Below are 15,036 nucleotides of genomic sequence, written 5' to 3' on the forward strand. Positions count from 1 at the left end.
CAAAGATAATAAATGCAAGTATTGCAATTTTTATAATAAACATGTAATTAAACTTTGTCTTTAATAAAATTTAGAAAGGAATTGATTTAAACTTTATTTTTTTTAGTAGCTAAAATTTTTTGATAAATTTTAAAAATAATATGATATGAATTATAAATGTTTATTTAATAGGAATTTAAATTTGTATATATAGGAGTTTATATAATATTCAAAATAATTATTATATTAATAATAATACTAAATTTCAAATAATGATGTCAAATATAAAAAAACAATCAAAATATATAGTTAAAGAATGTGATATTTATAATAGGATGAAGTTTTATAATATAATAGAATATTTGAATATCTAATGAATGACTTTATTAAATATATCATATATTTTTTTATTTATTTTAAGTATAAATATATTTATATACATATATAGAAAAATATATATATATATATATATATGGATTTAAAATTAATAAATCTTATTTGTAAATCAAGTGATTAAAAAATGACTATTATTGAAGGCCATTTAATAAATATAAAGAAATAAATAAATAGCCAATAACATATTTTTTAATAAATTAATTATGACATAAAATTGCATGCTAATCAATGAAGAAAGCAATACATAGTCAAAAGTTGGAATGAACATAATAACCAACTATTGAGTTAATTTATGGTTTTTAAAAATTACTCTATAAAGTATAATTGATATAATTGAAGCAAAATTATTTTTTCAAGTATTATCAAGGACATGAATCTTGAAGAAATAAATCCTCAATATACTCTTTTGTCATTCAAAAGGATTAAAAAATCCCTCAAAGACTATATAGTGTTAAACTAGAATTACTATTGTTATAGACAAAAAGACTAAAAAGTCTTGAAAGAAGACTAAGATTATTTTTTAATCAATTAATTAAAGACTAAGGACTAAAAAGGTATTAATTAGAGTGAAGAAGGCTTTACTCTTACCTCCATATATACTCTTAATTAGGAGCTTCATAGTGACATCTTATAAGACCTCTAAAACCTATTAACTTTATAGGACATATATTTTAATTTACAAGGCAAGTTTTCTATATGTATGCTACATAGTTAGCTTATTTTGTAAGCTACCAACAAGTAATTAATTTATTGAACAATTTCTAACCTACCAATCAACTTATCATGGATATACATATTTATTCAAATAATTATATATATGATTAAATAGAAATATGTAAAAATAAATAAAAATATATTAATTTCATAATATCTTTTAAAGAAGCTTCTTATAAGCTATATAGACATAATTTTGATTTTACACGTATTTGTAATTGACCTTAAGGTTAGAAACTTCATCAAAAAATTAGCCATATGTTACATGTATAGATAGCTTGTAGAACAAGCTTATTAAGTGGCATACATATAGAAAACTTGTCTTGCAAGTTAAGACATATGGCTTGCAAAGTCAACACACATTGGAGGTCCTATAGAACATCGCCATATAGCTCTTAGATAGATAATATGTATAGAAGTAAGAGTGAAGCTTTCTTCATTCTTGTCAACTCCTTTCTTGCTTTGGTCTAGATTCAAGAGTCTTTAATATTCTTATCTTTTGGCAGTAGCCATCCTAGTTTTTTTTAATATACATATTATTTTTTTATTTTTTCATAATTCTTTGAGAAAACTCTTACTTAATTATTTACTTTCATGAAGTTCTTATTCTTGATAGATTGATAAGAATATATTTACAACATCAAAGTTTTATCTTTTTTTGATTAAGAGTAGATTTTTCTTTTCTCTTGATGAGACTTAAGTATTTTAAAAGTTACAAATTACCCTCTTCTAAAATAATATTATTCTTGGTATTTTCTTTGACCTTAAGTCATTTCTTTTATTTGTCTTAAGTAATATTAGACATCTTTTCTTCTCTAAGTGTTATCATGGCATAGCTTCTTAAAATGAAGAGTGAAATGAGACAAATATAAGAATAAATGAGAGAGTTAATAAGGGAGTTAATGAGGGAGTTAATGAGGGAGTTAATACTTACAATGTATCAACTCAATTTACTACCACATGAAATAATAAGAATGGCACAAAGCAAAGATATAGAGATGATTAGAGCTGCTTCAACATCTATATCAAATCATGTCCCTTTTTCTTATGGTCGAACACTCTTTTAGAGTTAATAACCCAAAAATTGCATTGCGTAAGAAGTTTGATGACACAAGATCCAAATTTTGAGAATTTATCAATTAAATACAACTTGTCATTGAATTTCAAGTCTAAAGCTATCCAATTCCAAGATTGCAAGTAAGATTCATTAATATACTTCTTTCAAGTTCTATATTATCATGGTCTTTTTTTTCTTGAACGATGAAATCTAATATTATATAATTTGGAAGATTTTTTAGCAAAGTTTTGATCCATGTATGGAAAACATGATGCTATTTTTGTTGCAACAAACAAGATTTATATTTTGTAATAAGAAAATCAATCAATAATATTATATGCTTTAAAATTTTGACAACTTATAATTAATATCAAGTAAAATGATGTTACACTTGTTAAAACTTCTCTACAAATTATAATAAGAGGTAAAAATATTAATTCTTAACTTACTTGATCCTCAAACATTGAATCAAACAACTAACTTTATTATGAAGTATGACAATTGACTTTTTGAATTTTGATTTGAAAGTTGGACAAGTACACTTCAATGTTACTATAATTCAATAGCAATATCAATGTCTCTTCAAAAAATACATTCAAAAGTAGAAGATATTCAAATTAATGCAATACATTTCAAATCTCTTCTTAAGCAAGAAAAGACTCATCATTGTCAAAAAAGAATTCATTTATATTGTGAAAAATCAAAGCATACTACTCAAAATTGTACAAAGAAGCAATACAATCATAAAATAAAGAATACAATTGTCAAAAAAGATAGTATGTTGGAAAATAAATTTGTCCAATTATAATAATAACCGTGTGCTTAGAATCTTCTACAACATCTAATCAAGGTCTTATTCTCTCCTTGTTTTACAATAGATGTTAGTTTAGGACTTAAACATCACAAAGCCTTTACTTTGCTAGATTCAAGAGCCTCAACTTGTTTTTTAAATGAAGATTTTGTTAAAAAACATAACATATCTTAAATAAAGAAAATAAAATATGTTTGTATAGAAGACATAGATAATCATGTATTGCCCTTTGGAGATATTATTCATAAAATATTTCCTCTAAAAGTAGTAATTAATGTTCATAGTAGCTTTGTAATATTTAAAATCATTAGATCTCTTTCTAATCTAGTCATTTTATGTTTATCATGGCTAGAAAATATAATCCTAAAATAAATTAGATTTCTTATAGTCTTAAATTTTCTGAAAGTATAACTAAGAGTGTATTAAATTAACTAAAAAGTAATAAATATAGTACAATTAAACCTATATTTGTAGGTACAATAGCTTTTTTATATGTTGCAAAAGAAAGATTACCTTGTGTCATTTATGCTACACATATTTCTAATGGTGGAAAGTCTTCAAGTCACATTTCAAGCCAATATCAAGATTTTTAAGATATATTTGAAAAAAAAAATGTTGTTATTCTTTTGGAACATTGCTCCTATGACTATTTAATTGACCTTTAAGAAAGAGCTCAAATGTTGTTTGGACCAATCTATAATTTATCATAAAATGAGTTAACTAAAGTCAATGAGCATATTGAAGAAAATTTGGCCAAAAAATTCATATGTCATTCCAAATTCTCAACAAGAGCTCCAATTTTATTTATGAAAAAAAAATAGATTATTTTGGATGTATATCAATTATTGAGGATTCAAAAAAATCACCATCAAGAATAAATATCCACTACCTTTGATATTTGGACTTTTTGATTAATTCAATTAAGCTAAGATCTATACAAAAATAGATCTACAAAGAGCATATAATCCAATATATATCAAAAAAAGAAATGAATAGAAGACTACATTTTGAACTACGTGTAGACATTTCAAATATAATGTTGTCGAAGTAGAGAGAATTTACCTTAAGAAAGCACTAGACTTTTGGTTATTAATAAATACTTAAGTAAGCCTCTACATAAAAATAAATAAATAAATACTAAGCCTATATATAAAATTATCCCTATAGAAGTAATTACATCAATAAATATGCCTTAAGTACCAAAGATCACCAAAAGTGTGATAAAAATATTATAAAAAACTTGTATATCCTTAAGGTAAACTTTTTCAAACTTCAACAGCTCATATTTTACAATCGGACTATCCAAACAAATCCAAATTTTACATAAAGTTTTGATGTATTTTTAACAACTACTACAATTATAAATTCAATTACAAATTCATTATGAATCTTGAGATATTACTAAAATACTAATAGTAGCTTCAAACCCTTGCTTATATATATCTGTGTGTAAATTTCTTCATATCCACAAAATAAGTATTCAAATACAATAAAAGATTGATATATAGCTTTTTAAATTAATAACACATATTTCAAAAAATATTTAGCTAAAAATACATTTAAAAATTTAAGATATAGTTCCAACCATTACTATCAACAAAACAATTCACTTATTACCTCTGAATTATATATGTTGTCTTCAATGCTCTATAACTTCTTTATAAAAATTTTAAATGTAAAAATTCTTTCATAATAGATGTAGATTTTAAAATTATCCTTATGGCCGCACCTTTCAATTCTAAAATCTATTGTAAATCTCCTTATATTTTCAAAACAACAATATTATGTCTTAAAAAGACATCTTAACTTCAAATGGCTATAACTTCATCACTCTAATTCCAAATCCTTTAAAATTTGTACACAAATTGTAGTCCAAATTCTAAAACTTACAATCCTTTCTTTTTCTTCTTAAATGCCTCTTCTAAAGTTGCCGAAATCCTTGTTATCATCGAAGTCAGTATGCTAAATGTTCATTGGATATGGCCTTTGACTAATAGGGATAAAGATCTTTACTTTTAGCCTCAATCCATCCATATTTTACCTTCATCCCTCCAAATAAGCTTCTTAAAGGTTTGGATCTTCATCTTTGAGTCTCAATCTTCTCCTTAATTTTTATATTAGATATCTATATCTTATACATTTTAAACACTATAATTAATATATGTAAACCTCAAAATAAATTTTTTTACATCAATTCTTTTTAAATTAATCTACTAACCACTTTAAAGTACATCAAAAATTATAAATATATTATCTATTTTAATTAATTTTTACATACTATAAATGATTATAATATGACATGATCATGTCTTTTGAACTTAGAAATGCATTGACATCTTTCTAATATTTAATGAATGATTTTTTTTGAAAGTTTTTAGATGATTTGATTTTCTATTATCTAGAGGACATCTAAATCTATTCTAAAAACACAAAAGAATATAAACTTCATATGTATTGTGTATTACAAAAATTAAAAGATGTGGGACTCTATGCTAAGATAGAAAAGTGTGTATTTCACACTACTCAAGTTGAATTCTTACGATACATCATTTCAAATGATAGACTTATAATGGATCCTAAGAAAGTTCAAACTTTTATAGGTTGAAAGATCTCAAAAACGGTAAAAGATGTTCAATATTTTTTGAGATTTGTCAATTATTATTGAAACTTCATTAAAGACTTCTTTCAAGTTGTAACTCCACTTATACATTTGACTTATAAAGCCAAATTTTAATAGAATCAAGAAATAGAAGCAACATTTAAAGCTTTGAAGACAATCTTTATTTCTACACCAATCTTGTTTTCACGTCAACTTTTTTAAGCCATTTTTTATGGAAATAGATGCATTTGACTTTGCTTTGGATGCCATATTATCTCAAATGAGAAAAAATGGTAAATTTCACCGAGTAGCTTTTTACTCTAAAAACTTTTTAGTAGCCAAGATCAACTACAAGATTCTCAATAAAGAACTTCTTACAATTATAGATTTGTTTTAAGAATAGTGCCATTATCTAGAAGATACTTTTAATCCAATTACTATTTATATAGACCATAAGAATCTTAAATATTTCATATTAGCATATGTTTTGAATCATCTCCAACCATGTTGAATCAAGTTTTTTTCAAGATTTGATTTTAAGATCACTTATTGATCCAAAAAATAACAAGGTTTGTTAGACATTCTTAGCTTGCACCAAAAGAAGAAAATATATTTTTGATCAATAAAAAATATTTTTTTTAAAGCCAAATTATTTTTATCTTTAATCAATAAAATCAATATTAACTATTGATTTAACTTTTGTTAAAATAATTCAATCAAGTATGTCCTCTGATCCTTTCATTCATGATATCAAGAATCCTTCTTCTAAGTCTCATGATGCTTCCAAGTTTTGGTTCAAGAACAACATATTCTATTTCAAAAGATGTACATATATTTTAGAAGGAAAAGCATATTTACGTACTCTTCAAGCATGTCATGACTTTTCAACGGTCGGACATTTTAAATAAAATAAGATTTTGGAGCTTATATTTAGAGATTTTTTGTGGCTACAAATGTGAAAGGTAATGAAATACTTTATTCAATTATGTAATATTTATATAAGGTTAAAAACTCCCTATCATCAATCCTATGAACTTCTCGAACCATTGTTCATATCCAAACAACTATGATCTTTTATTTCTATGGATTTTATCAAGGATCTTCCAAACTTAGGTTCATATGATTTTATATTCATGATAATATATTGTTTTACCATTATGGCATATTTTATACCATGTACAAAATTTATCACAAGTAAAAAAATAATTAATATTTTTTTAAAAAAATATCTATCACTATCATAGATTAGCCAAGGATATTAAATCAAATAAAAAGATTCAATTTGTTTCAAGATTTTAGAGAATATTTTTAAGATTCTAAAGATAGATATAAAAAAATTTTCAACCTATTATCCTCAAATTAATGGACAAATGGTTGTGCCAATCAAGTTTTGGAGCAATATTTAAAATATACCATCAACTACCAACAAAATGATTGGACAATTCTTTTGCTATCTATATAATTTGCTTATAATAATATGATATATTCTTCTATTCATCAAATTTTTTTACTAATAATAGTTATCATCTATAACTTCATACTTTTGATTTTTTAAGAGTTGATATTCATAAGGCAAAAGATTTAGCAAATTGTTTGTTAGAACTATATGCAACAATGAAGGTACAATTAAAAGAAGTTTAAGAACAACAAAAGATATATAGAGATGTCTATCACAAAGAACTACAAAAATTCAATGTCAATGATAAAATATGGTTATTTTGTCATAATATCAAGACTACTCGCTTTTTTGACAAATTGGACTATTATAAGTTTGGACCTTTTCTTAGAAGCTTCATAGACGCTGCTTTGACTTCATAGGTGTCTTTAATTGACTTTTTGGATTAGAAACGTGGTCAACAAGTTGGCCATGTGCCACACATGTTGTTAGCTTGAAGATCAAGCTAACTATGTGACCCTTACGTAGAAAAACTTGCCTTGTAAGTCAAGGCATGTGTCCTACAAAGTCAACACATATTGGAGGTCTTATAGAACGTCGCCATGTAGCCCCTAGTTAGATAGTATATATAGAGACAAGAGTGAAGCCTTCTTCACTCTTGTTAACTCTTTTCTTACTTCCAGTCTAGTTTCAAGGGTCTCTAGTTTTCTTATCTTTTGGCAATAGCCATTCCAATTTCTCTTTCAATATACATACTTGTTTATTTATATTTTGTTACCTTTCTTTGAGTAAAGGCTCGCTTATGTGAATTATTTTTTCATCGAGTTCTTATCCTTGACAGTTTTCTAGAAGCTTTATAGACATGGTTTTAACTTTATACATATTTATAATTGACTTTTAGGTTAAAAACTTAGTCAATAAGTTAGCCATGTATTATGTATGTGGATAGCTTATGAAACAAGCTAATTATATGGTGCACCGATTAAAAAAATTGCTTTATAAGTTAAGACATGTGGCTTATAAAGTCAATAGATGTTAGAGGTCATATAAAACATTGTCATGTAGCTCTTAAGTACATAATATATATAGAGGCAAGAATGAAGCCTTTTTCATTCTTACCAATTCTTTTCTCACTCAAGTTTAGATTCAAGTGTCTTTAATTTTCTTGCCTTTTGGTAATAGCCATTCTAGTTTCTTTTTAATATACATGTTTCTTTATTTCTATTTTATCATACTTCTTTGAGAAAAATTTCACTTGATTATTTGCTTTTATTGGGTTCTTGTCCTTGACACAAGTACAAATACATGTAAAGTCAAAGCAATGTCTATAAAGCTTCTAAGAAGCTTGTTTAGAAAATATTATGAAATAAATCTACTTTTACTTACTTCTACTTAATCATATAGGTAAATATTAGAGTAAATATGTTTGTTTGTGATGAATATACAATGAATATATTTGATTTTAAGTAGCAAATAAAACTAATGACTACATACTTGTATTGTAAAGAACTATTATTAGTGAAATTTTAATATTACAAAAAAATATAAAATAATTATTTGGACTGGAAAATTTTAAATATATAACATATTTGAGATTGTTGTATGTCAAGAAATATGCTTTATTGAAAAAAATAATTTTTTAAAATATATTTAAAAAAAATACATTATATATATATATATATATATATATATATATATATCAGTTTTTAATTGATTAAAATAAAAATATAATAAATAAAAAATTTTAATATAATTATATATATGAAAATAAATATAAAATATAAAATTATTTTTAAAGTATAGTTTTTAAAAAATATTTGATAATATAGATCTATAAATACCACAAATTAATTAATCAAATAAATATTTTGTTGAACTAACTATAATAATCATCTTTATGTTAAGAATTTGTTAGCACTTATATTTGCGTTTTAATTTAAAAGTTAAAAAGTTTAGTGTATATTATTATATAATCTATATTTAATGTATTCAATTTTTTTATAATATTTTTATACAAAGGCTTATGGAGAATTTATTCAATTTAAAATAAGTTTTGATTATAATACTTTTATTTATAATTTATTTATAATTTTTTTTGTTTTTATATATGTAAAAGAAAAAAACTTGGTTATATTTCTTCTTACTAATGTTTTAGTATAATCTTGTATTTCAATCTTTGTGAAAAGAAATCCAAATTATATTATATAATTATTGTATTCATTAATTCAAATATTTTTACTTTAAAAAGATTAAAAAATATTTAATATTTATTCTCAAAAATAAAATGATATAAAAAAAATTTTAAAATTACATACATAATTATGGGCATTTATTTGCTCTAACAACACTTGTTTATGTGAATTATTTGATCCAATTAATTAGCTATATAAAACTACTTTCACTTAATTTAATTATTATTTTAAGTATGGTTTTATATGGATTTCTCATGGGCATGGTAATCGTAACAGTAGTAAAATCGTGTAACAAGCAACACTTACACAATTTAAGAGTTAACGAACTACACATAACTTGGTAACTTCACAATGAGGAGACAAAGAGATGCATTCCAAGCACGTTCATCCAAAAGATGAGAGAGTGAAGGCAAACCCCGTATTACAAGTTACTTTATCATCCATTCTGACATCCAAAACAAGCTGAATCCGCGATTCTTCCCACAATCATCCGCTCCCAGAAACTCACACGTTCCCATGAGCAACACTTCAAACGACCTTATGTTCGTGAGAAATAGAACGCGTTCCCAGATGGTGGAACGGGATAGGCCTGAGAGCAACTGGTTCGCATGACGACAAGTTCTGAAAAGGAACTGTTCTTCGAATTGCAGACAACTCGCGTTCCCCGAAGCTCCCCCGAAACTCCAGCGCTCGTCCCCGACGGCGTTCCCTTGCTCGGATGCGAACGCTCCGCTCACGGCTTGCTCCGCCCACACGGACCGAAGAAGGCGAGACGGGGAAGACGACGAAGAGGAAGGGAAAGGAAGGAGATGGCGAGGAAGACGATGTGGAGCGAAGAAGAAGAAGAAGTAGAATGCCGAAACCGGAAACACGAACTTGACGACGACGGTGGGGGTTTGGCACACACATAGAGAGCCTTGCTTATCTCGCCAGCCTGGAGTACATTCCATTGCTTCAGTCGGAAACTCCCAAACGCCCCCAATTTCACTGAGGTCGCACCGGAGACGGCCATACGGTCACTTCCGTTGCTGAGTTAGGGTCAAGGGATCAGCGGGAGAGCTCCGAGAAGGGGAGAGTGGGTGGAGCGGGAGCGGTTGGTCGTATTTTGGCCAAACCCACAGCGGGGGAGCTAGCGAGGTACGCTGTTCCTGTAGGTTTTAGTGCATAATTCCGGGGTGGAGGTCGCTGCGAGTCGGGGCGGTTTGCTAATTGGGTTGGGAAGGAGGCGATGAGTGGTCGGTGGTCGGTCGGCCAGTTCGATCGCGAGCCTGGGCGAGAATTGGAGTGAGGGTTGTGGGATTGCGCGTCCCAAGTGGGATTTCGTGGTCGGTTTAGGTGTAGTTTCTCGTGATGGTAGGGTTTCGGGTGTAGTTTTGGTTGGAGCTGTGATGTTGATTTTGTGTGGTGATGCTGGTTATTCAGTTTGGGGAATTGTATTGGGTGGTGCAATGTGAAGCTTCATTGTGGCTGGTTATTGACGCTGCAATATGAAAACCATCAGAATTTGTTCTGTCGTTTGTTTGATGGTGTTTTCCTGTCGAGTTCCTATTATTGCTGTTATTATGTTATTGGTGTTGTTTTGACGATGGTTTTTGTTTGGGCTCCTCTATCGTTCTTACGTGTCATATCGATTCATGCCTAGCTTTTAGTACTCTATAACCTGAGTTTGTGGGAAGCGGAGGAATATGGCATGCCCAGTGCCCTTGCATTGCTTTCAAGTCATAATCGTGTCATCGTAGGTGCCCTTTTTGCACCTGAGAAATGGGTCTGATCTCTGAATTAGCATAGGTGTAAGACTTGGCAGGACGTTTGGCACCTGCGGTTGTACTTTTTCCACCGCAAGGGTTTTGGGAACAATTGTTGTACCAGTTTCCATGTTTTTGGACGTGTTTGCAGTTTTCAGCGGTGATCACTGGTTGATTATCGTCGTTGAGAACTTGGCGAATGCGCAAGCATTGTTTTCTTCATATATCAAATCTAGGGTTAGAATAGAGTGTGTGACATCACGAAAAGTGTGACTTTGGACCTCAGTGACGTTGATTTTCTGCACTTTTATGAATTCACGTATCAAAATACATGTCGATTTGTTCGGTCCTGGATACAATGGTTAGGGCTTCAACCGGAGGTGGAAGATGTTGTGCAGACTAGCTCGCAGTCGTTACGGAAAAAATTGACGGCCTGCGGAACTTTACTGATCAATGTTTGTCCTTTGCTTTGTAGGAAAAGCGTGTATTAAAAAATCACCATCCTTTGAAGCCAGCATTGCGGACAACATATGTAGTTGTGCAGGCTGTCAAAAGAAGTAGTTTTTGGGTTTTGGAACTTTGATCACGGTCGTTTGCTGGGTGAAAGAGTGAAGGGAGAGGAGATGGTGTGAGAGTTAGTGTTATCAATATTCAAACTGTACTTGCTTATTGTAATTACCTCGGAGGGGACCAAGTAGAGTTGGATTGAAAGACCTCTTTACGGGTGATAGGACAACCTGGTCGTGATTTTCAACAAGCGGAAGGTATACATAGGCAAGCGTGTTGGAGTTTTCCACATCGTGCACATTTGTTGGGTAGGGGTTATAGTTTTAAGAAGAGGCGAATTTGAAGACGGAGAAAAAAGGCAACATGGACGGAGAATTCTGGACTGCTCGGATGTCAACTTCAAAGCGCCATCATACATTTCAGTCCCCTCAATCTCTTATCGGTTTGTGTCGGAATACTTCATCCTGCGTACTTGCTGTTTGATCGTATTTTTATACATTCGGCATGTCGCTCATTAGACTTTGTACATATTTTAAGAACTGTGTTGCGGGATATTCCTCTCATCTCTGGAAGCTATAAGGTATACTCTTTTTCTGCTGTAAGGGAGATCATTATTGATCAGTTGTAGGAGGCGTTAACATGCTCTGAGCTGTTACGTACTAGTCAACCAGTCTCGATTCAATCAACCTGGTCTTTTTTTAAGAAGTTGTATGTAGCTTTGGTTTATCTGTCAGTAGGTGCAGGAGACATTACGTTCTGGGTTGTGGTTTTGTGTTCTAGATTTTCATGTATCCTGCTGTGAACACTGCTATTTATGCTCTTTCTGTGCAGATCGTCAAATTAACCTAGATGATGTGGATGGTGATGAGGAGCTGCGGGCTGAGTTTTCGTGCCCTTTCTGTTATGAAGAGTTCGACATTTCTGCTCTCTGCTCACATCTCGAGGATGAACATTGTTTTGAATCTAGGGCTGCTGTAAGTCTTCCTGCAAAGTTAGTTTCATCACATTTTTTAGCTTAAAAATATCGATGTCTTTTGGAATTCAAGGTTCTGCAAGTCCTAACTACCTGAGGTTTAATATTTTATTTCATGCAATGAGCATTCCATTGAAAAATTCATGATTTGTTAATGTGTCATTTCATGTTCTTAAAGAACATCAAGTTGTAATCCTATCAAATGAATGTTGTTTTTGTTCTGGCTGAAAAGTTGCATCCGGTTTTTTTTCTTGTGTAACATGTGATTGTTCTAACGATTTGACTTGTTTTGGGAAACAGATGTGTCCAGTATGTGCTGCAAAAATATCGAAGGACATGGTGGGCCACATTTCGTCGCAGCATATTCACCTATCTAAGATATCCTTTCTATGCGATATTGAAGCTGCCTTTATCGTAATTTGAAAATATTGACGTGTGGCTTGAGGAATGTGTCTGAACTTAAATGTCAGCTTGTTCTTATTGTGAATGAGAGCTGCGTTTAAATGTTGCAGTTCTGTCATTGAATTAAACAGTGCAAAATGATGTGCACACCTTAACAGCAGCTTAAATGCAGCGCCGAAGGAGGTTCAGGAGAGCTGGAGTTCCATCTAGTTCTACCTTCTCATTTCTTGGTAAGGAGCTCTGCGACGCGCACTTGCAGGCTCTTCTAGGTGGTACATCTCGGTCATCTGGCATATCAAACGCTGCCGACCCACTTCTCTCATCGTTGGTGTACAACGTTCCCATACCAGAGACTGAAGATCCTCCAAAACCCACTGCTGTGACGGAGGAACAACCAACGAAGTTTTCTCTGAGCCAGCAATCGAAATCCAGGCAAGTTGTTGTATTATGATATATCTGATTCCATCACCATTTATGAGTTCATGATTATTACTCTCTTAAGCGGTTAATGCATGTCTTTCTTGCTCTAATACCCTCTTTTTCAAGTACCTGAATTTTGTTCAATTAAGTTTTGACATGCGATTCCTGTGCATGCTATGTAATTGTCGGCTGATATTTATGTCGTGTTTTGTTGGCAAAGCAGTGTGGAGAATTTGCTTACTGCGGAGGAGCGAGAGGAGAAGCTAAAGCATGCTAACATGCGCGCTGAGTTTGTACAACAACTTGTTCTATCAACACTTTTGGGTGACAACTGAGGAGCTATCTATTGTGCATTCAATCACTGCCACACGATCATTTCTAGCAAGATTCGGACGAAGAACTGCATTGCATGGCTTTGCTGCCTTCCCGTCTAGACCATTTCTCCGGTGCTGAGAAGCATCCCGTATGAGCATCCTTTGCCAGGAGACCGTAATGCATTATCATAAGGCTTGTATAGGGTATCAGAATGCTTAGATTACCACGAGGCGAAAATCTGGCATGGCAGCTCAAGGATGCAGATTATTGGAGTCCTGTATGCAGCAAATTCTTGCTGTGCTCTTGTAGGGTCCAAATAATGGGGCCTGGATTGTAGTATTGTATAGAATATTAAGGCCGTATTAATGCCTATTTTCAGGCAATTAAAGTGCAGTTACTCGTATCTATTCTTGTGTTGCCCCACATGCTGTAGGGAACCTAAATCCTTTGATACAGAGTCAGTTGTTTTGCAGTTTGTGTGTTTGAATGCTTAACTCGATTAAACCCATGTTTCACTACATTCTGGATTCTCTGGAACGTCCGTAAGCTTCCACAGCTCAATGAAACTGGATGAGAAAATCGCTTCAGCTCTACTGCCACCACAAAAGGCCGCAGAATTACCATATCCTTGAGCCGTTTGTTGAACCCACCTTCCTGCATTAGCTACATCTTTGAGTTTGGCCCACAGCACCAAGTTTTTGTGGTTTCAAGAGATGGTTTAATTAGTTTATATTGTGTAGTAGCTTCTATGGCATTTAATCTTGCGTAATTATAAGAACACTGAATACTATTTTATCTAATTTGGAAACTACCACTGAAAAGTCAAATGTTCGTTTTTATATTTCTCATGTTTTTTCTGCATCCACGTTAATTTCTTTATCATTCTCTATATAGCATCTGACTCAAGCTAAAATTATTGCGGTATGGCTTTACATTGAATAAAGACAACAAAAATAAATAAAATGGAAGCAAGTGCCGCTGAATAATTAATAAGTGTTAATACATTTCTACTTAGTACTCATTAGAAAGGAACTAATGACTAGCATTTATGAAGATAAAGATTAATGAAGTCTACTACATCAAACACGTGTGGTTCATGAAACACGTGTGGTTCATGGAATACTTCTGTGAATATGCTTTTATTTATTTTACTACAATCATCATAAATGAATATACCATTTCGTGGTATTTATTTGGATATTTTAATACTAGTATGTAATTTTTAAAAATTTTACGCTAATTCACTGTTATTTTGTAATAAAGAAGGTTTTCAAATATAAAATACTGCCATTCATACTTACATGAATCACCGCCAATTCTGCTCATTTCTCATAAAACTGTACAGAAACACCACAATACATGGGGGTGCTCTCTCGGGGTCCTTGCCAAGCATTGCTGCTCGCCACATCATACTCGCATCCATCTTGCCATGTCATCACTAGTGCGGTAATTTGCTGAGTTGGCATTGCCTCGTCATCGTCGTCTTCCACGCCTAATCTGGAATGGGATTCCACTTGCCTCCTTAGCAAT

General features: G+C 31.0%; 1 protein-coding gene across 1 annotated transcript; it reads left to right on the top strand.

Moving 5' to 3' along the window:
* Positions 1-9,913: 9,913 nt before the first annotated feature.
* On the top strand, positions 9,914-13,909 carry LOC112279046 (protein DEHYDRATION-INDUCED 19). The gene is made up of 6 exons (XM_024513105.2): positions 9,914-10,281; positions 11,365-11,838; positions 12,228-12,370; positions 12,670-12,747; positions 12,938-13,203; positions 13,415-13,909. Exons 2-6 carry the CDS (start codon positions 11,760-11,762, stop codon positions 13,524-13,526), a joined length of 678 nt encoding a protein of 225 aa, XP_024368873.1. The 5' UTR covers positions 9,914-10,281; positions 11,365-11,759; the 3' UTR covers positions 13,527-13,909.
* The last annotated feature ends 1,127 nt before the right edge of the window (positions 13,910-15,036 follow it).

This window comes from Physcomitrium patens, chromosome 2 (assembly GCF_059467195.1).
Source record: "Physcomitrium patens ecotype Gransden chromosome 2, ASM5946719v1, whole genome shotgun sequence".
Classification (NCBI taxonomy): Eukaryota; Viridiplantae; Streptophyta; class Bryopsida; order Funariales; family Funariaceae; genus Physcomitrium; species Physcomitrium patens.